Raw genomic sequence first — 27,375 nt, forward strand, 5'->3', positions numbered from 1 at the left:
AATGAGTCATATCCACAATTAAAAGTTGTAACTCTCACAACTCACAGTGCTTACAAGAATAAACAATGGTGACACCTTCACTAATTTTTCTTGATCAAAAACAAATGTTGGTTTGTTTATGGTTAGGTTTATGCCAGTCGAAAGGCCACATGTGGTTCCTTACCCATTCCAGACAAACAAAAAAATGTGTGTAAATAGTTATAACTGGTTGATCACGAATCAACTTTATTTAAATATTTTGACAACCTTACCTACAGTGTACAGTTAGAAAACTCCACTCCCCAAAGACAGGATACTGGTCAAATGTACATGGCAAGAAAAAGGAACATAGAGAAATTTATAAAACAAAGTCATTAAGGGACATATCAACAATCATGTTCACACTTGCTATAGCTGACACACAGCCATCTAAGAGGATTTCTGATGTCCTGGCAAGAAAGAACAAATAGTGAATCTTTTGTTAGTTTGAGTCTTTATACACAAAACCAAATTTTAAAAAAATATTCTCCACTCATTACACTGTTGCAGGCTGCCTGCATCCCACTGAGGTGAATGGTACTTTCATAGTCCTGACATATAAAATTATTCAGTTCAAAAATGATGAATGAGGAAGTATATTTACCCAAGTATATAAAAAAAATAAATTAAAACAATCAACATTTATTCACAAGACAGTTGACGATGATCCTGACAGCTGTTGTACAATCAAACTTCTTAAAGCTCCACTACAGTGAACAACAAGCCTGGCAATGAAATATCTGGCCCATCAGGCAAAATGGGAATAAACATCCTCATCCCAAATCAGATTCAACTCTTTCTGGTATAAGGCATAAACTACTTGGGAAGTTCTGGAGATATAAACACTCATCTTTAACTATGAACATTACCACTATTAAGTGTGCACATCTTCAACTGTATGTCAGAGAGAAAAACATTCTGTTTGTGTTCAGTGCTCAGGCCGATGATAGAGGGATCACCTGTACAGGTCAATGCAAGATTTATGCATTATTAAATTTTTAGGTCCAATTCTATTCTATGATTGTCACCAACCACTAGAGACGAAAGCTGAAAATCGTAATTGATGCCAAGTCTTCATTTTTCTCCATCCTATGTCTCGTAGGATTTCTCTCAATTCTTAAATAAAATCAAGATGTTTGAATTGGTGAATCAAAGTTTCCTCTTTTAAACAAGGTGAAATAACTTAAATGTTGAGTGACCAAAGCTGTTCAATTTGAGGCTGAGCCTTCGTGCAACATCACCTTTTTAGCAGAGGACAAAAACTCCAGAAATGTTTGAAATGTCCCTGATATTGCTGAAGCTATGGCTAACCACCTACCAGCTAAAATGTGCCACTGGAGCAGGACCTGATGATTTGTATCTTGAGTTTGAGCAGCAAAGTCTCTTTGACATGTTTACTACCCCAAGCAACAGAAGATATTATTTATGAATTGAACCTTCTCAAATTTCACAGATTGATAAAACAAAAGTATAAGTCACACAAGTATATGATGGGGGGACATGACAGTGGTGTAGAGAAGCAGTACTGAAAGGTCACCGTCACCTTCTACAACAGAGAAAGTGACTGTTTTAGGAAAGACCTAAATATCTGAAATGAAACCGTAAATTATCAGTTGAAGGAGCTATAGACATTAAAATATTGATACAACCCTCAGGACACAAACTGACAGTGCAAGTAGAAAAATAAATACTTAGAAAACAAACTGAGCAGAAAATAGATTTAAGTTTAGGTATTTGCAAGAGTTTCAGCAAACAATGTGACATAGCGGGTCATATGGACAAAATATAGGCTTTGTTAAACAAAACTTCTGAGCTTCTTAAAGTAATTAAGAACAGTGAAAAGGCCGTGAAATAGCAGGAATATGTTTCTGCAACAGGACTTAAGAAGTTCTGTTCCGTGCCATTTTTAATAACGAAACACAAATGAGCATCTTTTTTGAGAAAATCTGACAAAAACAGTAACCCATCTGTTTATCTGTGAAGTGCACTACCAACTTCAATTATCCAACAATGCAGACAAGCACATCAAACTGTTTATAGATTAAAAGATTTACAGAAAATGAAGCTCAAGACCTGAAGCAAAAAAGGAATAATGAAAAGAGATATGAATATAAATGTGTTTTTTGCTGCTGTCTGAATATCTTTTCATTAAGCACTGAGATGAAGAGAATATATTTTATTTGTACATCAATAATTTTGTTTAAAATAGAGATTAAGAGATTATTCTTTTAACTCTTCCCATACCCCAAGTCTTTCATAGAATCTGAATCTGCAACACTGGTAAAGTATGTTTGTGTGAGCATTAAACATGTTGCATATCATCAGTTTGTTCACAAAGACTTTGTTAACCAGTTTTGCAGGCCATTGCCTCTGTGTACCTTTCTCTCTCTCTTTTTTTTTTAAACTGATCTGTTCAGTGTTCAAAAATGTTAAAAAAAAGCCAATGGTCAACCACATCATGGGCTGTTAGGGTTCTAAGGTCAGGGGGTTACTGACAGAAAGGTGAGGCTGTGGGGTCAAAGCCTTTAAAAACGTCCTTCAATGAGGCATTGTCCTGCTCTGTGGCCACCTGGTCAGGCTGTGCTGGGCTGTTTCCTCCAAAAGGGCTACTGGTCCCACCAGGTATGGTCGCCTGCTTCACCACGCCAAACAAGGAGGACACCGGTAGGTTGTGGACGCCTGCAGGGCCCTGGTCTGAAGCTGCTCCAGGAGCACCCTGACCTCCAGCTGCAGTTACACCGGCTGGATTGGGCCCTCCCTGGACTGTTGTGTTAGGAGAGGGGGCAGGTTTGGGTCGGGGCCTATTATAACTGTTGTATCGATCTGTCCCTTGTTCTCCACTTTTCTCTGGCTCTGGTTGATCCAGGGCAGACTTCCGAACAAACAGAGGCTCCTTGGACTTGGGTTTACTTGTTGTGGGTTCACTGACTTTAGACTCTGTGCTGGTTGAGTTGGGGGAATTGTTAGAGCCACCACTAGTACCAGGACTGCCTGGTTTGTTAGTCCTAGGGTCATACAGACTGATGCTGCTCAGCACACTGGCTCCCCCTTGTGTGCCAGCTCCCACACCACGTCCTGCCCCACCTGCAGAAAGTAGTCTTGGGTCATAGGGGGCAGTAGTATGAGGGGGTGAGCTAGATGTTGTTGCTGGAGTTGAAGATGAGACGGGAGGTGGTGCAGGCTCTGATGGTTGCTTCAGCGCCGACTTCTGTGGCTGGAGACGGGGGTCAGTTGGGACTTTACGAGCCACACGGGGGTCAGCTGGCTTTTCTGCAGGGGCAGGAGGCACGACGGGAGTTGGACCCAGCATTGTCATGGGGGGAGTAGATGTTGGTAAATGAGGAGGGGAGGGGGTCTGGGATGGGCTGGAGTTAACAGTTTTCAAAATGCGAGACAGCAGCTCAAAGTCTGGGAGAGAGGAAGTGGAGGAGGAGGGAGCAGGTGGGTCCAGGGAGGGAGGAGACTGTACAGGAGGTGAAAGAGGGAGTGATGTGTGGTGCTGCTGCTGAGCACGGGAGAGACGTGGGTCTAGAGAAGAAACAGGAGGGATGCCTGGAGGGAGAGGAAGGAGGTCTTGCTTAGGGATAGGGAGTGGGAGGAGATCTTCGGGGGACCAGGTGATAGTTTTAGCAAAAGCCGGCATGTGGAGAACAATATCCTTCTTAATGTGGCTAAACTGCTGAAGCTGAGACCGTGGGTCTCTCAGTGCCATGCCCATGAGTGGATCCAAAGGAATTGGTACTGGCTTATCCCGTAGAACTCGCTCTGTCTCCTCTTCATCTGCTGCTGGGGCTGTAAGTGGCGGGGGTTTGTAGACCAGAGGAGTTTCTGTCTTCGTGGCAGGAGGTGAATGGGATGTGGATCCAGCTGAGGCAGCAGCAGCTAGTCGAGCTAACCTGGGATCTGCAGGTGGTCCAGAGGAGGACGGAGTGGACAAGTCCGAGACTTGGGCTGACTCAGTGGTACGTGCCAGGCGTGGGTCCCTTATCAAGCGGGGGTCAGCTGGGCGAGGTGTAGGATTGGCAGCAGAAGCCTTCTGTAGCCGTGGGTCGCTCGGAGGGCCATCAGGTTTTTGAGGAGCCTGGGTCTGCTGACGGAGTGTCTTTAAGATTGAGGTCACACTACCACCACCATCTTCATCCTCACTAGAATACCAATTCCCTGAATCACCTAGAAAAGGACGACATGTTTGGGTCAACTGCATTCACAAAATCAACAGCAGATAATTCAAATAACTTGGGGTTTGGGGCTATATGTATATTAATAGTGTACACATGATTGATTCCACACTGAGCAGTATTTTTCAATTTCTCCTGAAGACGATGGGATCTGAGCAATATAACTAAAACAATGTATTTTAAGACATCAACATTAAACACAAAGGCATGCTTTTCTTTTACCTTCAGCCTCTCTACTCTTCTCTGCTCCTCCCTCAGCCATTCTGCGAGCTCTTTCCTCTTCTTCCTGCTGCTTCTGTTGTATTCTCATGAACAGGACACGTTGCGCCGGAGGCAGGAAGTCAGGTACAGAAATCCCTCCCTGATTGGCTAAGGCTCCATTGGAAGAGCCTTCTTGACCACCTGATTGATTAGCAAATTTCCCTGCTCCTCCTCTTTCATCCATGCCAGCAAAACCTTGATAGTTGTCACCTAAGACAGAACAGTGGTTGCACTTATTAGAAGAAAAACAGTGACTGCCATCACCTGAAGAATATTATTCAAAATAATTCCAATAAATATCAAAATAAAACAAAAATCAAAATAATTATTCAAAATTAACTGTGTTCAATTTGAATTACTCACCTTCTTGAACCACACCTTCCATATTCATACCCCCCTGCTGATTGAAGAAGTTATTATTGTAGAAATTTCCCCCACCCTGAGGTGGACATGGTGGCATAGGGCCTCCATGTGGAGGGGCATCACCAGATGGATATCCTCCCATCATGGGAGGTCCACCAGGGCCCATGTTTGGGGGGCCCTGATTCATCCCATGGTTGGGGCCCATGTCTGGAGACATCATGCCTGGAGGGGAAGGGAAGTGGGTTGAGGTGGTGCCAGAGGCTCCTTGGGGTCCAGGTGCAGTCTGACCCTGGTTACCATTGGGAGTCTGGCTTCTGATACAAGAGGAACAATAGGAGATGGGGTAGTGACATAATCACAGAATAAACAATCACAATCAACAAACAACAAACAAATTGGACTTTGTGTTCCATGAATTGTCATTTAAAAATGAGCAGTGCTATAAATATGTGTAATTTACATTCAAAGGAATACATGCCTGAAACTCTAAAATGAATAAACAATGAACTATAGACTTCAGAGCAATCATTTAACTGATGTGAAGACATGATCAAAGCAGCTGTCATTCTTAGTGACAGAGCAACCTAAAAATGTTCAGAGCCTTCTTTTTAAGGCAAAGGGTAAATGATTCCTTTAGTAATCTACAAACAACTCTGATCCAATTTTATCAAACAAGTAAGCTTTATATAAATGTGAATATAAATATTAAATCGTCATGATCATTTTTGTATCTCTTACCTGACAGCAAGTTTCTGAGCCAGCTGTCCTGTTGGCTGAACTTTAATCTCAAACAATGAGGGGATTTTCTTCCCTGCACCCCCCCCCCCTGCAGAACAAGGAGGTGGGGGGCCCATGTGGGGAGGAGGGATATTGGGATTTGGTGGCCCGCTTTGGAAGGGACTTCCATCAGGGCCAATTACAGGAGGACCAGCACAGGGATTAGGCACAGGAACCAGACCTGGTCCAGGGGGTCCTTTGCTGGCAATGGAAATCTGGTCAGGAGGACCCCCAAATTCACCTGGTGGAGGCCCACCAAAATCCCCAGTCCCTGTGTTGGCATCAACAGGAACGGGCCGTGGAGGGGTGGGGAGGAGGCCAACTCCAGGAGGTGGTTTAGGAAGAGGATTGATTCCCTGCTTTTTCAGTTCCTCTACCTCCTTCTCATCCTCAGCTCCAGCCTCTGCATCCTCAGCCAGCATCTAGACATTTCAACAATATTTTTTATTTGATTAATTCAAATTAAATCAAGTATATAAATATATTATATTATATATTATATATTAAATACCTACAGAGTTCATGGTAATAGTTTTTTGGTAAATTTCTTAAATTTGACAGTTGATATACAAAATCATGTCATAAGCATATTTGACATGGGTATGTGTACCAAAAATTCATCAAGTCATCATCCCCTGCACGTTGGGTGCGAGTTCTCCCAAAGGTTTTCATGGTATGTTGCACATATTTGTGCAACTATGTACCTGCAGTGTCTAAGAGAAAACTGGCCAAGCACATACTTCTGGAATCTTGTGATTACCTTATAATTTAGCTTATGTAATACTTGTGTAAATAAATTGAGTAACAATGATTTAAAAAGACAATTCAATGTATGTGATGACTACTATATGCATGGTATAAATATGGCTTTAAGATTGGGTCACTTTCCCGGGACCTTACCTTGTTAAGCAGCTCCTGAGTGTCATCATTAAGGGGTTCATGTGAAAACATACATTCATCCCCATTGACACAGTTACCTGTGGTATGGAATAGCTTACAGGGGAATTCACGTAACATGGGAGTCAAGGAGAAACAAAAACAGCAAAAGGACTCATGCAAACAGTATTATTACAGTTAAAAAGAAAAATAATACTTTGTCACCTTTGTTTAACCACCTCTATTCAGAGGGACACTTTGAATTAAACTGCATAAAAAAGCAATTTACTCAGAATTGCCTTCTTTTAATATTCACTCTGTGGTTAATAGTGAAGGATATCATGCATGTAAGGACAGTGGTCAGCCCGTGCACAGAATCCAGTGATGTAGAACTTGCAAAGCTCTTTCTTCTTTGGCAGCTCTACATCGTGGCTGAAGTTGCAGTGGTCACCCTGGTGGTAAAAAAGGTCATGATGAAATCGGAATTTCAAAGGACTTTGAGAGATCAGTTTGGATTACCTGTGGACACTGTTTTTATTTTAATATAGTAAGTACAGTACATATCTAACCAAATTGTTTATTTACCAAAATATTTCAACCAAATATTTTGTGGTGAACTGAAAACGTGTTGAATAATTGATCATTTCAGCAAAAGCTCAGCGTCTGTGAGAAGATTGTATATACTTTAAATATTAGATGCAAAAAACTAATATATATTATATATATATATAAAAAAATATTAAAATTAATAATAACATTATAATTAAGAAATAAGTAGGCAGCAAACTAAAACCACAAAAGGTTCTCAGTCATCAACCCCAAACATAATGTGATCTTACCCAGGTACATCTCCCTTCAATGTAGTACTTGCAGATGGCCTTTCCTTTCTTATCCTGGTGTTTTTCATTGTGATTCCTCCTTCCGATTCCTGGACCGTCACCTCCAACACCATCCTAAAATACAAAAAAAAACAGACAGACAGACACGTCCAAATTTAACATACCTTGGAGAATGTAGTGTGTTTTAAAATCGGAGTCCGGACAATTTAAGCAGAACAACAACCATACCAGCCTTACCCCATTGTCCATGTCATTGTCATCGTCATTCCCCATATCACCTCTTCCTCTCCCTCTGTTTCGACCCTTTCCTCCTCTGATCATACCACGCCCACCTTTACCTCTGCCTCGACCGCGGCCTCCTTTAATTCCTGGAGCAAAAGGTAAAGACAGAGTGCGATACTGAATTTGTAGGCAAAGAGGTCAGGTCAGGACTGTCACACAATAGAGTTGCCAGCTATTCAATATGTGCCTAACCATTACAGCCAATGTGTCCTCAAAAAGAGCAATAGTAATTTCACCAAGAGAGATAAATAAACTAGGCACACAAACCTGGACAACCACAAGATTCAAACTCACCTCTGCCTCTGTCTTTAGACCTCTTATAATGAGTGAGTTCTTTTGAGTAGTCATCGTAATCCTCATCTCCCATGTTTTCATAGTCCTCATCTCCATACTGTAAGGACAAATTTAACAGCTGTCACTTAATTGACTCCTTCAGTAGTTTGGTGATAACCTTAACTATTTGACATATAATTCCATTAATGAGAAAATATACCATCAAAGGTATTGATTTGTTAGTGGCAAACAGTGATTGTCTGTGTTTGTCCACTTCTGCTTCCTTATAAATCATTTATTTACAACTGTGTAATTGCACAAAACAAAACAGAGGCACAACTTATTCCCAGGAGTGTGGCCAAAGCAAACACACACTGGCTATAAACTGATTTCTAAACCTAACCTCAAAGTCATCTACATAGCCATCTCCGTCTTCATTGTCTCCTCCCATCTTTCCACCTCGTCCTCTTCCTCTGCTTCCTCCTCTACCCCTCCTTCCTCCCCTCATTCCTCCTCGGCCTCTCAGGCATTTCATACGACCTCTGCTCCCTAAAGAAATGCAGACAAAGAGAGAAATGAAACAAGAGTAAAGAGGCATTTAAGGGATATTGGCGGCATATCTATGGAATTTTGGATTGATAAATTTAGACAAATAAGCTCCATTATCTGAGAACAGAGCAGATAAAACTGTGTTGCAAGTGAAAAAGCACACAGTGACACATCTTGTCACACTTTCAAAAGCCTAAAGGTCAATGAAGACTACTAAATAACTTTTTAAAAGGTTAACTAGTAGTACAAGTAAAACCCTTATGTTTTTAGAAACTTTAGAAATTAGAGATTTTCACTTTATCAGGCCTTAAATGTCAGTCTGCCACCAGCGATATCCTAGTTTAGGTGTCATATTCACTACCTTTAATTTAATAACAGTCAGCTAACAGTTTTAACCAGACAGTCAAGGACACACCTCGTCCGCCCCGGCCACCTCCTCCCTCCTTCGCCTTGCGATACTGATTGAGCTCCTTTGTGAAGTCATCATAGTCTTCATCCACCATTTCCTCTTCTTCCTCTCCCTCGAAATTCTCCTCTTCATAATCTTCATAGCCTCCATAGCTCTGCTTATCCATCTTCATATAGCTGCCTTTCTTTGACCCACTGTAGCCTCCATGTGACTAGAGATGGTTAAAAATATTATTTTGGTTTTCACTTGAGAATATTTTAATATCAACAAATCAAGTATGTTACAATACCTTTATTGAAAAATCCAATCTAGTTAAACAAGAATAAAAATGCTTGTTTTAACTTACAGGAGGGGGGTACTGAGGACTGTACTCTCTGTATTTTCTCTTCTCACTGGGACTGTAGTCAGAGTCCTCACTGAAGTCAGAGTGGTCATCATCAGAGGATGCATGACGCTGGAAGAAATACAGTGAAACAGATTTACAGAGAAATTTAAGATAAAGACAGCTGTTAATTTTTTTTTAAATAAAGATGGGACTGTGCATAACTGAAAGGGTCTTTTGAGTTCTGCAGTTGTTACAATTCTCACTTTGTGTTTGGATTTGCGTTTTTTCTTGGCTCTCCTCTTCTCCCTTTCTCGCTCCTTTTCTTTCTTCCTCTTCCTCTTCCGACGGTGGGATCTTTCTTCATCAGAACCGCTGCTGACATGGCGCTCCTTACTTCGCGGAGGCCTCTCCCCAGCCCCTTCCCCTCCTGCCTCATCACCTCCACATGCTTCATCACCCCCCTCTTTGGCACCTCCTGCTGCAGATGCATCCCCACCGATATCCTCCTCCTCCATTTCTCCTCCATCATCTTCCAACTCGCCTTCCTCCAGTTCTCCATCCTCTGGCCTAGAAGTGGAGAAAATACATATGCAAGAATGTTATGTATTTTGGCTTCTTGTGGGCTGTTGCGGTTTCTAACCAGCCATTTGCCAGCACATTTGTAAGATATAAATGTTTAAGTAGCAGTAGATGTATAATAAAAATAAAAACAATTACAAAATAAAATCACTGCGTGTTTCCAGTGGCAACATATTCATTTGTCAGAAATCAAGTACAGAGGATTGGTAGCAACCACAAATCAGTCTTTTCTTTTTACTGTAGAATAATTTCCCCAAAAATGTTCACCAACATTTTATGAGTTGAGCAGTTTATGTGTCCAACATATATACATACACACACACATAATTAATTAACTAATCCAGGTAGAAAATTCTATCTTAAAGATGTTGTGAAATAATAGCTTGTGAGGTCAATAGTAACAAAAAGGTTGACTCGATCATGTGCTGTAGATAAAATTTATAAAATTGGCCTTAGACTACTTAACATTTTTTAAGTGACATCCTAATAACATTTATTGCTTTCTGTCATGGCTATTTCTGACACTGAACAGACCACAGGATAGTGTATTAAAAACATCTGACACAATTTTGAAAGGACAAATGTTTCTGTAAATTTAAAAACTGAGAGCCATGATCCATACCAAAAAGGCATGAAATTTACAACTGTAGTTTTGTCCATGCCTGTAATTCTGCCAGGTGGTTTTACAATGAACTCCCAAATCACCACTTAATCTTTACATTGCCTCAAAAACTGCACAAAAAATCCCTCAAAGTTTCCTAGAACTAGCCACTCATGTAAGCAAGGTAAAGCCTGCACCAAATGTCATGCATAACTGAAGAGCACTTACACATTGACTTCATGGTACTGTGGTCATATTTTAAAGCCTCAGCCTAGCCTAAACATTAGACTAATATCAGCTGATTATGCTACCTTCAATAGGTCTATTCTGTTCACTGAACAGAGCAAAGCCTTCACATGCAGACCAAACCATGAGATCCAAATTGATATGGATCACAAGCTGACCTCTTCCTGCAGAGTTTAAATTAAAACTAATAATTTCTATGACATTCCAAGTAGCATGGTCTGTAATGTCAGTACTATCCAGCTAGAGCTTAACTAGGCATATACACAAAAAACACTCGGTGTCTACACATTCTTGTATTGCCCATTATTTTGGAATTAATTTTCATGGGTCAAAATGTGATAAATGCTACAGGTTTGAACACAGGTCACACGGAGGAAGTACTTATCGCTCCCTACTTGAGTGGCCTACAGCAGACCCATGAAACATGTCTGACAAACCTGCAACAGCCCAGGAGTGAAGCTCGAGTGTTGTTACCATGATTCACTGACATTTTGTTAAATTGTCTCCCACAGTGCACACAGTGAACTGATATATCTCAAATGACTGGCAAAGTCGACCTCTTTTAAGACGAAATGTGAGCTCAGCTGCACTTAACTTGTAATAATCAGTCTTAATGACCTGTGGGTTGTCAGTGTGACACAAGCTAAATGTTTGTCAGAGAAGCAGTAAACACTACTGTGATCAATTCAGAAAAGAGCCATCAGTAAATGCTATTGTCATAAATGAAATACACAAAAGTAAACATCGTTTTCTCATAAAATACAGACTTTGCAAAATCATTATATAGTAGCCAAAACGTGTTCAATAAAACTGTTCAATTATTTTTCTGACAATAAGGCCAAATCTATAAAGTATCTGTTTCAAAAACACCTTTGCACAGTTAAGATCTAAATTAGCTTTTAGTTAAACAAATGTATTCAACTTATTTTTGAAGCCCTAAAACAGGGATAAAAAGCCTTAAGTTGCTCCTTGTAAAAAATCCAAATTCAAGGTTTGCTCCATTGTTCCTAAAACAGTAAGCAAGTTACAATCAGTATTTTTATATATATGTACACTTTTTTTTAAAAAAGTTCTATACAAAACACTGTACTCATACCAACAACCATAAGGTTTCTCAGGTTATTTGCCCAGCAACAGTCATCAGCTTTAAATCCAAAGCACATCAACTCAGAGAACCATCTAAACATATCTTTTTCTCGCTCCTGATAGTGTAATGAGAAGATAAAGTTGCTGGGGTTCACTATGAGAAGGATCTAATGGCTTCAGTCCTGACATGACATTTGGCACACATCAATTGGAGTCAACCATGGAGAAAACGCTACAAAAATAACAAGTGAGGCCAACTGTGCATGTAAGAGTTACTACTGAAATCTAACAACACAAAAGTAGAATTAATAGACCAGCAGAGGAAAAACAGTCACTATTACCTTAACAAGTCATTGATTAGACTCCAGACAAGTAACATGCTAGACAATTGAATGTACTACTGGCCTGCACTCTATTGATAATCCATGGAAAGTTTCAGATCAATAACTACACCACACTGAAATATCTAAGCACATCTCACTAACAAGCAACTGAGAATTTCAACAGAGCACAAGATAATCTCTGAAGATGACTGCATCAGAGGATTTACCATGCATTAATAACCAAGCGGATGCTCCCTAACTAAACTCTAAATGCAAAGGGCCATTATTAAAATGGGGAATACTTACTGTGACAGGTTTTCTCCACATTTTGCACTCAAAACCATTGAAAAGTTTTTTGCCTAGCTTTTAAGGGACACTGCTGCGTTTGTGGGACTTGGAAGAGGGGTCAACTGGATTACACATAGCAAATTTGCCAACTGGGGACTGGAAGAGGGGAACTTTGTGTTTGGCTTGAAACACTTCTTGAATGCTTTGCAGACGTTTCACACATTTTGGGGGACTTTTGTGGATGTTTGGGACGAATCAGTATGGGCACGTCTGAAAATAAAAGTGATATATTATACAGTTTCACCAACAAACAATCCAAACACGTTTTAAATGCTATATTTTGTTATTTTACCAGCGATCTGTCTGGTTCGATAAATCATACAAATTATTTTGAAATTGCATCAGAACATTTCATAACTGAAAAAAAATCCAGGAGTCTAAACGCGTCAGAAAGTTTACGATTACATACGCGACTCCTGTAAAAATATCAAGTGCGTAGATTAGTGGAGCGACACGCTGTGCAAGAACACAGTTTACGTCAAAATCGACGAATCAAATCGGCTTTAATGTTTAGTTAAAACACTATAGTTACTGTTACTGCTGTGATGCGTAATACTGTACATTCGACAATGCGACGGGTATCAAAAGAATGACATTACGAAAGCCATTGCCATTAGCTTAGCATCCTTATCTCTTGCCAAATGTGTTCGACATCTTAGCTAACAGGCTAAAGTTGATACGTTAGCCTGAAATAGGCCCACCGTTAGCAAATTAGCAAAATGCGATCGCTTGGATTTGTTGAAACTGTGGTTTTATTGTAATTGTCACCACATAAAACTGAGTTAGCATCATTTAACCGAACAATTGTTAAAGGAATGGGCAAGTATTTAGGCAATACTTTGTGACCATCGAGTTGGCGAATATGGCGGAAAGTATAACTGATCAAATATGTCGGTCGTCATTTTTTTTCTTCAGACAAGATGACTCGAGTCGATGGTGATGTTGTGCTAAAACACGGGGAATAACATTATTCCAGGTGCTATTTGGCCTCCCAGTTGGCGTTGTCGTGTCAACATGGCGTTCTTTACCTCTGCACTCGTTTTCCAGAAAAGGCGAATTAAAATCCCTCTGACAGAAAAAAAAGAAAAAGAAACCTCTGGCTTTTGTGTAAAAGCACAGGACAAATAAATAATTTCATTTAAATATGATTGTAGAATTACTCGACCTTTCGTCAGTCAGGAGACTGGTGTGTTCGTGGTTGGTAGTTGGGGAGTTTGGATGGACAGTCATGCTTTCCACAGCCATTTCCTCTAGCTACATTGAGGTGCAAAAAATTACAACTCGACGCTGAAATCTACTGGCTTATGCGTCACTTCACTAGGATCTACTTGTTTTGGATTTTAGGAAAAGGTTCAGTTCATAGTAGGCAATTCTCCACAACAGTTGTAATGGAAATATGATGAAATTGAATCCTGTTGTTGTCCGTCCTACTGTAGCGCTGTGAAATGACGACTGATGAACATAAAATGGCCGCCTGTCTTCTCCACTGAGAAAGGGGGAGGGCTTCTCCGAAAGCGCCATCGGTACGAACGACGTTTACACGCGTCCGACGGAAATTGCCGAATGTGAAAAATGTGGGGTAACAACAGCCCCTGAGTTTGACTCGCAGGTGCTTTTGCACGTTATTGCAAAATGTTTGAATAGTGACGGCTAAATTAAGCATTGGACAATTTCAAAACATACTTGTGTAATATCAGTTCCAGATTGGCTAGTTTTTCCGAATACAATTCCGTTAGTCTGTCCATGGGCTCATCAAATGTAGAATGGGCAAATTCAATGAGATTACCGAGTTTTTCCACATTTTAATTACATTACATTGTATTATTCACTCCACACATTACTGGGTTTGCACCCGGCCCCATGAGCACACATATTTTGGTTGAGTCTCAAAAATGGATCGCAATGCACACAGCCACAAATACCCAAACTGGAATAATGGACAGCTGTAAACTGTATTTTGGTAATAATTAAATTCCGTGTGTAAAATCGCAATATTTCGATCAACAAACCGAAAATACATCTGAAATAAAATAGCCAAAAAGAATCAGTATAATTTAGGAGTGCGATATGTCTTTTGTTTCTTTCAGTCTACGTCATAATTCAGCGTCCATTCAGCGGGACAGTCGCGGTATTTGAAACGTCTACGTCTGTGGCTGCATAATACAGTTACTTTACATCGAAATCACCGAATTTGGAGTGAACTGAAATGATCGATATGATCGAGAAAGAGGACCCGGTCATCAGCGAGGAGGAGGCGGCACAATACGACCGCCAGATCCGATTGTGGGGGCTGGATGCACAGAAGAGGTCAGTTAGCTTACCATGCTAATCGGTGCAGCGGGAGGTTCGTCGCACTCTGCTGTACCCGTTTTGAAATTACCCGTTTGTATTGAAATTGTGCAGTGTGGATTCAGATCGATATCGGCTCTTGTACTGGCGTATTGAACAATCTCGATTTCATTTCTTCTTTCAGATGGAATGCAACAGTCGAATTACTTCGTTTAGGGCCACGTTTATTTAACGATGACAAACCGGTGACAAGGAGGAGGCATCTGAATTTCTTTTTGAAAATTGTGTGTGTGTTGTTTCTACAGGTTGCGAGGGTCTCGTGTGCTTCTGGCAGGGTTGGGTGGCCTGGGGGCTGAAGTGGCCAAAAACCTGATCCTGGCTGGAGTCAAAGCGCTGACTTTGTTGGATCATGAACAGGTAAACACTATACATGACACATTGGTGCCCCTTTTCCTGTCACTGTCAGAGCTTATCAGTTGTATTCTAGGAAAATAGACTGGTAGGGTGGTGTGATTAGGCTGCTGAAGTCTTTGTAGATTTACATAAGTTTATTAAATGATGCATGTGGCAAATCAATACTAATAAAATAAAATAATAAAATATTATATAATAAAATAATTTTTAAAAGCAGATAGACGTACGCATACTGTAGTGGAAACATATACCGTATATATCCATACACAGTGTCACTGATTTCAGCTTAATCTAGATGGAGCTTTTGAGGAGAATTGTTCGATGTATTTGTGTCCTCTAGGTGTCAGAGGAGTCATGTCGAGCTCAATTTCTGGTCCCAGTATCAGCTCAGGGTAAGAATCGTGCCCAGGCCTCTCTGGAGCGAGCACAGAACCTCAACCCAATGGTGGAAGTCCACGCCGACACAGACAGAATCGAGGATAAATCAGATGACTTCTTTCTACAATTTGATGCGGTGAGTGTGTATTAAAGTTTCATCAAGACATCAAACCCACTGTACTGAAATCGTTCAATGTACCAAAATGTCTCTAATTAAATGTTTTTTGTTTTTTATAGTATGTCTGTTTGTGAAAATCAGATGTTTAAACATGTAGCTATTTGGACTAGATTAATCATCTAACTATTTTGATAGTTGGTTATTCAGGTTTTTTAATTTAAACCAGTTTTCACATTTTGCAGCTTCTTAAATGTGAATATTTTCTGGTTTCATCATCATTAAAGTTATGAAATCTGAAACATTTTGTTTTGTGGACTAAACAAGACATTTCAAGAACATCCTCATTTTGAGGTTTGGGAAACACCGGTCAACATTTTTCAAAATTTTCTGTGATTTTATGGACCAAACAAATACTCCATTAATTCAGAACACAATCCACTGATTAATTGATTATGGAAATAATCGATAGTTGCAGCTGTAAATGTTACAGAACCACACTTTCTTGTAATCATTCTTCAAATGCATCAAATAAAAGTGGACCTGTCTTGTATTACTCAATGTGGCCACTAGATGTCACTTGTATCACACATCATACACGAAAAGAGCTGTCATTGTTTTGCTCTTTCAAGCCACAGGACCAGAACGCCTGCATTAGGCTGAATTTGATGAAGTTTTGATGAAGCCTTTCACATAGCTGCACACATCAAGGAATAGTAATGGCTCCATTCAGGCTTTGACAAGTTTCATACTGGTGTCTTGTGATATAATTACTTTGGAAAATCTTAAAAAAAAAAAAATCTGCATTGATGTTTCCATCCAACCTAATCCAAACTTGACTGACAATTAAATCCCCAAATCCAGTTGTGCAGAGTTTGGGCATAATCCCCTGGCAGGAGTAAATTTTCCCTGTCAGTAAGTTTTCATGTAGTTCAGTGTAAATTAATTGTTTAGTATACTTATACTATTTTTTAGTATAAAGCTGTATCAATTCAAAGAGTAAATTGCGTGAATGGGTCTGAATATTGTCTGAATGTCCTCAATCGTAATGAATATTATCATCATTATTATTATCATTATTATTATTATTGTTATCATTATTGTTATTAAAATAAGAGTGTAAAAATAAAGGACTGATTGTGTTATTTTTAGATAACAACCTATTTCAGCTGACAGCATTTATTTCCACTGGTAAATATGCTCACAATCTGAATCTCTCTGTTATCACTACTGAGGGGAAGAATGTGCTTCAACACCACCATCAGAGCAATAGCAGATTTTTTTTCACTCCTGTTTTGTCTGAATTGTCGACAGTCTTCCTCCCTCTGGGGGTGTGAAGTGTTGGTCGGCAGGAGGGAAGAGGAAGAGAGGGATGGGGGAAGTACATGATAAAGTAAAGTGAGGACAGGTGAAGATGGTGGGTAGTATTAATGAAGGGTATAGACCACATCACTTTTGGGTATAGACCACATCACACTAATCTTTTGTGTGAGACTCAGCGGGAAGAATAAAGTATGTGGTTACAGTTTTCATATGAATGGCCCAATTACTGGATGATAAATACAATATAAAAACACACTGCTCAGTTAACCCTAACCCTGAGTGGAGTGGACTCACAGCTGACACTGTCACCTTCTGCCTGTTAACTTTACCAATGTAAAAATGCTTGTTGGTTTATTCTTCCTTTTAACGCCAAACAAATATAAAAATGCAGGTTCTGTTTCACCCCAAAGATTTGCATTTTAAAAAGGACCCCCTAATTATCCAGTGATCCTTCCAATACTTTCATGTTTTTCTGAGGCTGCTTCAGCCACATGCTGCTCCTGGGTCAATAACGGTTGTTTATCATCTCTTGGACAGAAAAAGGTTGGATCCTACTTAATAGATGGTCATAGATAAGCAAATTTTATGGAGACCGTTAAAACCATTCAAAGTATGTGGAAACACTTTTCCACTGGTCTGTCCATTGTGCTCTGAAAGCTTGAAGATGCAACATCACTCTTATCAGTGGGCTGAGGGTGTTTCTGGGTATGCTGGACTGGGTCAGACCATAAGATGGTCTGTTGTTAACATCTATCCACCCTGATTTTGCAATGGTAAACTGTTACTGTGTTGGCTTAAGCATCAGTTGGTCATTCAGCTGCTGCTGTAGGTATGTCTCAATCTTTCTGGCAGCTGACCAGCCAGCGCTCAGTTGTTTTAATGTTGCGGAGATTCAGCACACACACAGTTACTGAAGAGTTTGTCTTAAATAAAATATTGTAGTCAGTTTTCAGATGTAAAATATGTCTGTGATTCACTCAGGTATTAAATGGAAGATGGTACAACAGTATGATTTGATATATGTTCTTATTGTAAGTGGTTTTATTGTTTAATTAACATACATTAGTGAATAACATCACAAAAATTAAACGGCACAGTGGCATTTCATTTTCATTCATTTAGCTTTTAGAGATTTCAGTTGCAGATGGGTATAAAAATGCAAACTCGTATTATTGACAACAAAAGATTTATGAGCATCCATTTCTGCAATATTCTGAATAATTTAAATTATTTATAGAAACAGACAATTGTCAGGTCAGGACTCAAGGCAGGACTCAGATATTGCAAAGAAAATTGGTACCCCAGTTATAAAAAACAGATGTATGGCTGTGCAATAGTTGGTGAAATACACAAAATATTATAAATCAAATAATATTATATATTACATGTTATTGACAAACTTGTTTTTTAGTAAAAGTCACTTACATTCTTTTTAAGCCTAATTGTTTGTGTAATAGCAGAATTTGACCATATTTATAGGAAATTTCAATGTTTCTAACACATGTAAATGTCCTTCAACTAACATATATAAGATATTTTATTTTAGACTTTTAACAGTGTATTATCACTCTCCTTTGAGAAGCACAAACATCTTAATAAAAAAATGTCATTATCCCAGTGAAACAATCTGTTTTTTATGCTATATCCTAATATACAAGATATATCGAGATATTATTTTAAGCCATATTTAAGCCTTACAGAATTCATTATTTCATTTATATAGTGATGCGGTATATATTGATAGCCCTAACCAGATGTACACTTAAATAAGGATTATAGATTTTTGTAATAATCAGCCATATTCAGCTTTGTTTCATGACCTTCAACTTTTAGCCCCACAAAGCGTTTAAAACTCCACATAACAATTATTATGAAGGAAAAAAAATGTCGTCCAGCTTACTACTTTTTTTTGTTGCTTAGGTGTGTCTGACAGGCTGCTCCAGGGACCTGATGGTGCGGGTCGACCAGCTTTGTTCTCAGCACAACATCAAGGTCTTCTGTGGGGATGTCTACGGTTACTACGGTTACATGTTCTGCAACCTTGGACAGGAGCACAACTATGTGGAGTGAGTGTGAACAGCAAAAATGAAATTGCCCATGTAACAGTTGTATAGTTCTTATTATCACTCATTCAAAAGCAGTGATGTCTGTATTTTTGGAAATTATTGCAAAATTATTAAATCTAATAAGTTCAGTAAATTGTATCATGAAACTTGATCGGGAGTCTTGTTTTGTTTTTCAACTCTATCAATTTGTGTTTGGCTCACAATGTTCGATGTCTTTGCTTCTCACTCTCAATCTTTAGGGAGAAACCTAAAATAGTGAAACCGAGTGGAGACTCTAATGATGGACCACAGGCAAAGAAAGCCAAAGTCGACCCGAACGAGACCACCATGGTGAAAAAGGTAGTACAGTAGATGAAGACCATATTTCACTCTTAAATAATGTCTATTTTATCCTACTATCCAAATACCTGTTGCATATTAAGATATGTTCCATGACTTAATGGGTGATGATTTAAATGATATCCACTAAATCAAGGTGTGAGAACCGTCACTGGAAATTTTATTATGGAAAGGCTGACAGTTTTTTTCCTAATTGGGAAAGAAATAAAATAATTTAATTCAACTCACCTATATAATAATTAGTATCATCTGTGTGTTTAGGTGGTATTTATAATCTCAGATTCAAATACATATGTGTTTCCCCTATTTCAAATGTCCTCACATTTTTGTTCAATCTCAAATCAATCAGACATCTAGCTTCTGCACCTTGAAGGAGGCTCTGGAGGTTGACTGGACAAGTGAGAAGGCCAAAGCTGGCCTGAAGAGAACACCGGTGGACTACTTCCTACTTCATGGTAATTTAAGTTAAAGAAAGTATGGGCTGGCTGATAATGAAGATAATCAGTATTTGCAACTCTGGAAATTAGAATTTCTGTTTTTTTTAAAACAAATCCAATGGTGGATATTGCTTAGTTCTTGAATATTTGTTTTTGCCTTAGAAGGCATAATATTTTCTCAAGAACTGAAGTATTTTAAGCATGAAAATACTTAGGAACACCACACTGAGACACCTAATCACCATAAAAATGCACAATTAGTGCATTCAATTTATTTACTGAGGTGTCAAGTCATATGTGAGGCAATTATTGTCCATGAAGTTGTCATCCTTAAACTAAGACTGAAAAGTTAAATGTCAGTCTTAGCTAAGAGATGTTAGCACTGTTTGAAAATAACAAGTTAAGTTTTATTAACACTAAATTCAGTCAACTCTATGGTGGGAAAAAAGATTTTTGATATGCTGAGTTGCACATGAATAATTATTTATGACCTGGAAACATCAACCCAAAGACTCTTTTTGACCCTTTATATATACTGTATCTAATAGTGTCTTCCTGTTTTTTAGGTTATTTATGGTGTCTGACGACCTTCTCTTAAGACTTGTTATTGTGGCTCTTGTCACCTGGTCGTGCACCATTCCCAAATGCTGCACACTAGTTTCCATCACAGGCTGTCCATGGCCAGTCATGTGCAATGAGCATAGACTACAGTCCGACACCTACACCTACACACACCAAGTTCATAACAACAGGAAGTAACCAAAAATGGTTATTGGGTGCACACGTCTGAAAGGTTGTATTAAAATTGAATTCAAATTTGGCAGGGTACAAAAGATGAATATGAGAAACAGAACAGTGCTTTATCTGCTTATTATATATTTGATGATTATGTAGAATTTCTAATAATCTGATCGATTTAAATTGTTGCAAATTAAGAACAGAACAGTCCCTAACCTAAATATTACCAGGATATTTAAAGATAGTATATAAGTTGTAATACTTTGCTTGAATCACAAAGTAGTGCATAGAACTGTATATCCAACAAAAAAATTATGTATGTACTGTACTTAAAACGGTCAGTTAATTAATGTAAAAACACCCTGCATCAGTTATTTAATATTAATATTATAATATAATAATAGTATTATTATTATTAGTAGTAGTAGTAGAAGTAGTAGTAGTAGTATTGAAGGAGATAGAATAGCAAAAGCCTAGAAAATATTTTTATGATGTTTCATAAAATGTATTCTTTCCTCAGACTTAAATTCTTCATGGGATGTACACATTTATTTTAGTTTGTTTTTCTTGTTCTTTGCAACTTAAGTTCTATAAACTCTCCTCGGATAGTCTAACATCAAGTCAGGCAGGTTTTATTGCTGAAACATGCAAATCAGATTTGACATACACTGACTGGCTGATGGATGATATTTATTTTTAACAGTGCATAATTACACAGATGTTCTTAATCACCAGCCACATGAAAATATGTGACTGTGGGATGGTGTCTGGCACATTTGTTTACGTATTAGCCAGTCTGTTGCAAGTCAGTGATTTTGTGTTGTTGTTTTTTTTTCCTAAGTGATTGAGAGACAGTAGGCAGGATTATATTCATTCCTTCACTGTTTCTAAAATTGGAGCTAGCGGTTGTTGTTTTGGGCCACCCGGGAGGAAGTGGCTCTTCCTCTGTTACAACTGCTTCCTGTCTCACTAGGAACAGTCGGGTGATCTGAACCGCATGTGTGTGCGTGCGCATGTGTTTGAGACTTTGCATTAGAGACTCAGAAATATATTGTTCTTTTTTTTTAATATTGGGGCAATCTGTCTAGACACGGTGGTCAATGAATGAAAAGTTAACTCTTATTCATAGATATTTTCTTAAGGACAACTTGTTTAAGTAAAGGTAATATAACTAAATTCAACATTTGGACAGAAACTGAGGTTTATCATAATATGTAATAATGAATAATACAATAAAATCACATAGGAAACCAAGTGAAAGAAACCAGCTCTCCTAAATGAACATGACATTTTTCTCATGTTGATTTAACATGTGGAACAATAATTTTGTTTGTTGTTTATGACCTTCAAGGGCCACTTTCATCATAAAGGGCCGACTTGACTTATGACACCACGCTTGCTGCTCAGTCCATGAACACATTATTCTAGTGATGAAATTCTGCTTGATTCCGTGTCCGCAGACCTGAGAGGAATTTTCTACTAGCAAAGTTTCTCTGATAAAGGGCAGAGCTGAGATGTGACAATGATTTGCTGCCACTACTTGATGTTGGTGGAAATGGTTGTGGGAGGACTTCACTTCCTCATGTGGTTTTAGTTAATGGGCGAACAGGAAATATGGGGGTGAGGTGTTGATGTTTATGCCTTGGTGGTGCAGTTGGAGAAGTCAGTTATTGTTTGAAATATTGCTCATGAGAACATAAAGTGCACAATTTTGATGTTTAATTTCTCAGTCGTGTGTGTGTGTGTGTGTGTGCGTGCGTGTGTGTGTGGGGAAATGTGAGTATAATCGGATGAAATGGTTGGTGATGGTGCAACCACATACTGATCTTATCCTGTTTCAGATTGAGCAGTAGTTGAGATTTATTTCCACGTGGTGATAATTCACCGTGGATGGAAGTAATTTCAAGTGTGATGAAATTATAAATCACAACAGTGCAATACATTAAATGGAAAATACTGCTTTCGTAAAATAGTTGGAATTTGTTTTCATCACCTTAACTGTCTTTCTCTCTATTTTTGTGTCTTTTGCTGCTCTCCTTTTCTGCCTTCCCTCCTTCCCCACAGTCATGCTGAAGTTTCGAACAGACAAGGGTCGTGACCCAGACCCACAATCCTTTGCAGGAGACAGTCCGCTCCTGAGACAGATCCGTGATGATGTCCTAGAGGCCTTAGCGGTCAGCAGTGACCTCCTGAATGATGACTTCATCAGGTACAGGATGTCCTTATCCTTTGTGATGTTAAATGTACATGTTAGATACTCAGTTAGACACTTTGGCATCCACACTGTGGCAGTCAAGCAGAAGTTGTATGTTAATATTACTTATTCCTTATCTCTGTATAATTTTCTATGATATATTCACATCAGTGTATCATAGATAAATCCAAACATTGGTGTTTCTTTTGTCAGTGAAAAGACATTGACTGAATTCAAAGCTGCTTCCACAATACCAATTGTGTCTCTAAATATCGCAACATATTAACCACTGTCTTCAGTAGTTGGCTGTAGGCCACTAGACTGCCTTGGTTCAACACTAACCAACACATAAGTCAAAATGGGACATTTCCTCTCTGTCCTCAGCTACTGCTTCTCTGAGATGTCTCCAGTGTGTGCTGTCATGGGCGGAGTTCTGGGACAGGAAGTAGTCAAGGTAAGGTGTAATAATCCTTTTTAAGTTTTGTGAAAATCCAGTTACTGGTTAACCTGTCATCTTGTTTTTTTGAACAAGATCTTGAGGAATGCATTGATCTTTGAATCTTTTTTTTTTACCATGAAAACCATAAAAGTTTGATATGCTAAAATTCAACAAAAAGCTCTAGTTATTTGGAATGTGTGAAACTTTAATACTGTATGAGGATGGTAACAGCAGCATAGCTTATATTAGCATCAACAAGATTCCTCTCACAGATCAAAACATCACAATTATTTAATGCAAACAGTCCAACACCCATCTGCAGAGAAAATGTGTGTGACCCATATAAGATTTCTCTTGAAATACTAAGTGCATTAGCATAATTTTTCTGAGTGTGGTGCTTGGTGTCCTCAGACTGAGGTAAACAGTGGAGTTCAGGTCAGGCAAAGAGTTTGTGTATGGAGGGAGGGAGGGAGAGGGAGGAGACTAACAGCTCAGAGTCAGACTGCATTATATTGGCACAAGACTGAGCTCCCATCTTTATGTTATGATGAAACCCATCGAAACTGGCCATCTGATGTCTTGCTGGGTGAATCTGACTGATTTTACATGCGCGCAAACACACACATATGCACACTGATCCCTGAACCACTAAAGAACATGAAATGACAGGAGTTGTTTGGCCCTGCAGGATATACTAAAATGGAGCACTGGTATAAAACTATTCATCAGGGGGGGAATGGCTCAGTGGTTAAGATCGGTACCCTGTGTACCCTATGTGCAAAAGACTTCATGGTCGCAAGTTCAACTCCACCCCTGGCAGGTTGTACTCAATTCCCTTGTAAGTCGCTTTGGATAAAAGTGTCTGCTAAATGACATGTAATGTAATGTAATGTAATATTCATATCATTTTTATGTCATATGATTTTGCACTTTGAATTTTCACTTGGAGCAGCACAGTGGTGCAGTGATCCTCAGAGAACTGGCCACCTGTCCAGGGTGTACCCCACCTCTCTAACTTTGCCTGCGTAGATTAGGTCCAGCTTCCTTTGCGATAGCAGTGTAGAAAAATGGGGTTTCACTTCTTTTTACCTGAGTAAATATTTTGTGGTATTAAATAATTTTCTTTCAATGAGGTGAAACCACTTATTATAAAAAGTATTTTTTTCAGGGCTAGAACTAACAATAATTTTCATAATCGATTAATTTCTCGATTAGCTGAGTACTTTTTTGGTCCAGAAAATGTTGATCGTTGTTTCCCAAACTTATGATAGTCTCAAATGTCTTGTTTTGTCCACAAACCAAATTTACTCGAGTTAATGATGTATTTGTTATATGGAGCAGAGAAACCAGAACATTTTCAAGTTTAACAAGCTGAAAAATCAGAAAGCTTGTTTTAATGATGAAAAGAAATCATTGAAACTAATTAACTGATTATCAAAATAGTCAACAATTAATTTAGTAATCGATCAACAATCAATTAATTGAATAATCGTTGCAGCCCTAACTGTATTATTAGATTTCATAGATCTTCTCTTTCTCCCTGTTTTCCACGTCAGGCTCTTTCTCAAAGAGATGCTCCTCACCGCAACTTCTTTTTCTTCGATGGACGTAAAGGCAACGGCATGGTTGACTTCTTTGGACCGAACTAAACAGCCTTCAAAAGTTTACACAGGACAGTTTTACACACAAATGTCCTTGTTTCCATCAGTGTCAGATTATTTATATCATTACTTGACAATTCCCAAAATCCATCTCTTCGTCTTTATCATTCGATCCATTTAACCACTCAATTATACATTTTCATGTGCCCACAGTGTTGCTGTTTTTTGTTTTTTTTACATTTCCTAATAAAATGTTGTTTAGTAAAATGATTCTGCCTCAGGTTTCTGGGTTTATATTTTATATTACAACAATGTTATTATTTGCCTGCATGACTGATTTAATGATGATGAGGCCTGACTTGTTTGTCCCTTTGTATAGACTTTAGCCCTAATTATTATGCTGCATTTGTGTGCTCATAAGGATATTGTGAAATCAGCCACAATTTTGCATCAGCATAGCATTTTCTGAAAAAAAAAGAAAAAAGAAACTAAGCCTTGAAGGCAAAAAAAAACAACTCATCATCAAGTATTAATAACTCGGTGAATAAGATAAACTTGTCCACTGAGCTAGAAATAATTAACCTACAAACTCAGGTTGTGCAGACAAAGCAGAGTTAGAACCCAAGAACTTCATTTTACATTCTAATAGTGTTCAAGGGCTCTATAGGTTTCAGACACATCATAGTGGGTTATAGAGAATTCTGAAAGAAAAGCTTGAAGCCATGAAACAGAATCAGTACAGTACAATAACTTTGAACAGTGTGTTGAATCTAATCTAAAGGGTAACGACAGCAGATAGTCATATGATGTGTGACTGTATTTGGTAATAACCTCCCATTGACCAGCATGTAATTCATCAAACCAAATATGGCTATATTTTGTTTCAGTTAGTGTGAAGCATGAGGAGCACAGTTCACATGCCTGTAGACAAAACCAAGCTTTTCTCATGCATCCTCCTAAATGAGGGAGTGACATGTGGTGAGTGGTAGAACTTGTGGAACCTGTACCACAGAGATGGTTTTAAATGAGTAAAAATGGTATATATATTTTTTTTTTTTTGACGCTGTTTAACCTTTGTAAGTGGTGACTGTTTTCCTGCCAACAGCAGGTGTTGATTTACTCTGCCGTTAACCAGAAATCTAAATGAAACACTTAAAAATGGCTTTAGTCACTTGATGTGTAACTTTCTTTTTTAATTTTAGCAATGAGGTTTTTTATTTCCAGCACTGCCCACAAGAATATGCAACACTAGAGTACAAGGCAACTGGTGTAAGCCTTTGCTCCCTTATTAATAAAATCTATAATCAAATAATGATTACTAAGTAATATAATAATTAAAGTTAGTCAATTTGTTTTCTATTTCATAAATTCTCTACAGGGAGATATCACTGATATTTTACTTCTGGCCTTGAGTAATTTGGGAGCTGCTACAGAAATGACAGACACCTAAGACTGGCACATTTATATAGTTGGGTTCATTGTCAGTTCAGACAGAGAGAGAGTAAACATTTAGTGTTGTGCCGAGCTGTGAATTATACAGCGCAGAATGCCACTGCTCTTTTTCTGGGATTAGGAAAGGAGATTAATTAAGGAATGTCCCTTTAAGCTCATTTTGTCCATTTAATTAAACCTTAACTCTTATCTGGCAATGCGCACATCCATCATACTCACACTCAAGTCTGCATACTGACTCCAGTACACTACACTATCTCTTTCTCTGCGTCCTCCTTTTCTCCTTTCTTTTTTTTTCTTTAGTGTCCTCTCTTTCTTTCATGTTCTCTCTTGTGCTCATTAAACCCCCACCCACCAATCTCAGTCTTAACCCAGTGCCCACGCTGTGTGGTCACTCTCTCTGTTTAGGCCTGCACTCAGCAGCAAGCACCAAATGCCTGTTGTTGCAACCAATCACATCACAGACGTTGCTCTCAGTTTTCTGATTGGCTCATTCTGCAGAAGAGTTTAAATGAGGATATCTACTCCTCAGTGTGTGTCTGCGTCTGTTTGGGTTCACTGGGAGGAAATCTGTTCTTTGTTGAGCATATATAGATTAGTAGGGCAGCAATTCATATTCTCAACATATTCTGTTGAGAATATTCTGATGTATGTGCCTTTCATTGTTTTGATCCATTAATCAATTATTTTGTTGCCAAGATTTCACAATATAGTGATATATTGAGTTGGCAGCCTGTGACCAAGGGGAAAAGGAACTTGACTTGTAACCGGAGGGTCGCCGGTTCAAATCCCCACCTGGCCAAAAAGGGCTGGGGTACCCCTGAGCAAGGTACCCAACCCCCAATGCTCCCCGGGCGCCACTCAGTGTGGCAGCCCACTGCTCCTAATTCTAGGAGAAAGTATCACGTGCGCACCAGAAACGTTTAGTTTTTCTTTTTTTTCGATGTCCCTTTATGGGCTCCGTACTAATCCATTCAGCTCTAAACAAAACTTATTATTGATAATATAATTTTTCAGCTGCAGAAATTCTCAAGCATTTTGTACTCATTTAAAAGGGAAATATAGTTTGTCTAACTACTCTGTGTTTGTTATTTAAATTTTAATTACTTGTTCCTTTGCTAATTAAGATTTGGCACTTAAAACATGGCAATTATTGAAATTGTGATGGGGAAACTGAAACGTTCTGGTCCCTGTAGTTTTGGCCTTGTTATGAATAACATGAATACATAATACAATACCAACACGAGTAGTTAAAAT

General features: G+C 38.7%; 2 protein-coding genes across 3 annotated transcripts; one reads left to right on the forward strand and one right to left on the reverse strand.

Moving 5' to 3' along the window:
* Window positions 1-205: 205 nt before the first annotated feature.
* Window positions 206-13,805, reverse strand: zc3h4 (zinc finger CCCH-type containing 4). Of its 2 annotated transcripts, none has more exons than XM_044033035.1 (14): window positions 13,499-13,805; window positions 9,414-9,717; window positions 9,172-9,279; window positions 8,832-9,036; window positions 8,271-8,416; window positions 7,889-7,985; window positions 7,550-7,680; window positions 7,313-7,426; window positions 6,814-6,925; window positions 6,498-6,607; window positions 5,559-6,019; window positions 4,821-5,131; window positions 4,419-4,667; window positions 206-4,188 (listed from the first exon to the last, which is right to left on the reverse strand). In XM_044033035.1, exons 1-14 carry the CDS (start codon window positions 13,576-13,578, stop codon window positions 2,507-2,509), a joined length of 4,110 nt encoding a protein of 1,369 aa, XP_043888970.1. In that variant the 5' UTR covers window positions 13,579-13,805; the 3' UTR covers window positions 206-2,506. The 2 variants fall into 2 exon arrangements, with proteins under 2 accessions (XP_043888970.1, XP_043888969.1); XM_044033034.1 differs by having other exon boundaries at window positions 4,821-5,134.
* A 616-nt stretch (window positions 13,806-14,421) lies between these two features.
* Window positions 14,422-24,930, forward strand: sae1 (SUMO1 activating enzyme subunit 1). Its single transcript, XM_044033036.1, has 9 exons — window positions 14,422-14,640; window positions 14,928-15,039; window positions 15,377-15,550; window positions 18,773-18,918; window positions 19,158-19,257; window positions 19,607-19,712; window positions 22,497-22,641; window positions 23,011-23,080; window positions 24,622-24,930. Exons 1-9 carry the CDS (start codon window positions 14,540-14,542, stop codon window positions 24,712-24,714), a joined length of 1,047 nt encoding a protein of 348 aa, XP_043888971.1. The 5' UTR covers window positions 14,422-14,539; the 3' UTR covers window positions 24,715-24,930.
* Window positions 24,931-27,375: the final 2,445 nt, after the last annotated feature.

Source organism: Solea senegalensis, linkage group LG8 (assembly GCF_019176455.1).
Source record: "Solea senegalensis isolate Sse05_10M linkage group LG8, IFAPA_SoseM_1, whole genome shotgun sequence".
NCBI lineage: Eukaryota > Metazoa > Chordata > Actinopteri > Pleuronectiformes > Soleidae > Solea > Solea senegalensis.

Excerpts from the sequence above, each read along its gene's own strand:
- sae1 (XM_044033036.1), top strand. The coding sequence starts at position 14,540 with ATGATCGATATGATCGAGAAAGAGGACCCGGTCATCAGCGAGGAGGAG. Across the intron at positions 22,642-23,010 it reads CTGAATGATGACTTCATCAG|CTACTGCTTCTCTGAGATGT; the intron begins GTACAGGATGTC and ends CTCTGTCCTCAG. Across the intron at positions 23,081-24,621 it reads TGGGACAGGAAGTAGTCAAG|GCTCTTTCTCAAAGAGATGC; the intron begins GTAAGGTGTAAT and ends TTTCCACGTCAG.
- zc3h4 (XM_044033034.1), bottom strand. The coding sequence starts at position 13,578 with ATGGCTGTGGAAAGCATGACTGTCCATCCAAACTCCCCAACTACCAAC. Across the intron at positions 7,681-7,888 it reads GTCTAAAGACAGAGGCAGAG|GAATTAAAGGAGGCCGCGGT; the intron begins GTGAGTTTGAAT and ends CTTTTGCTCCAG. Across the intron at positions 6,608-6,813 it reads CCACTGTCCTTACATGCATG|GTGAATTCCCCTGTAAGCTA; the intron begins ATATCCTTCACT and ends CTCCCATGTTAC.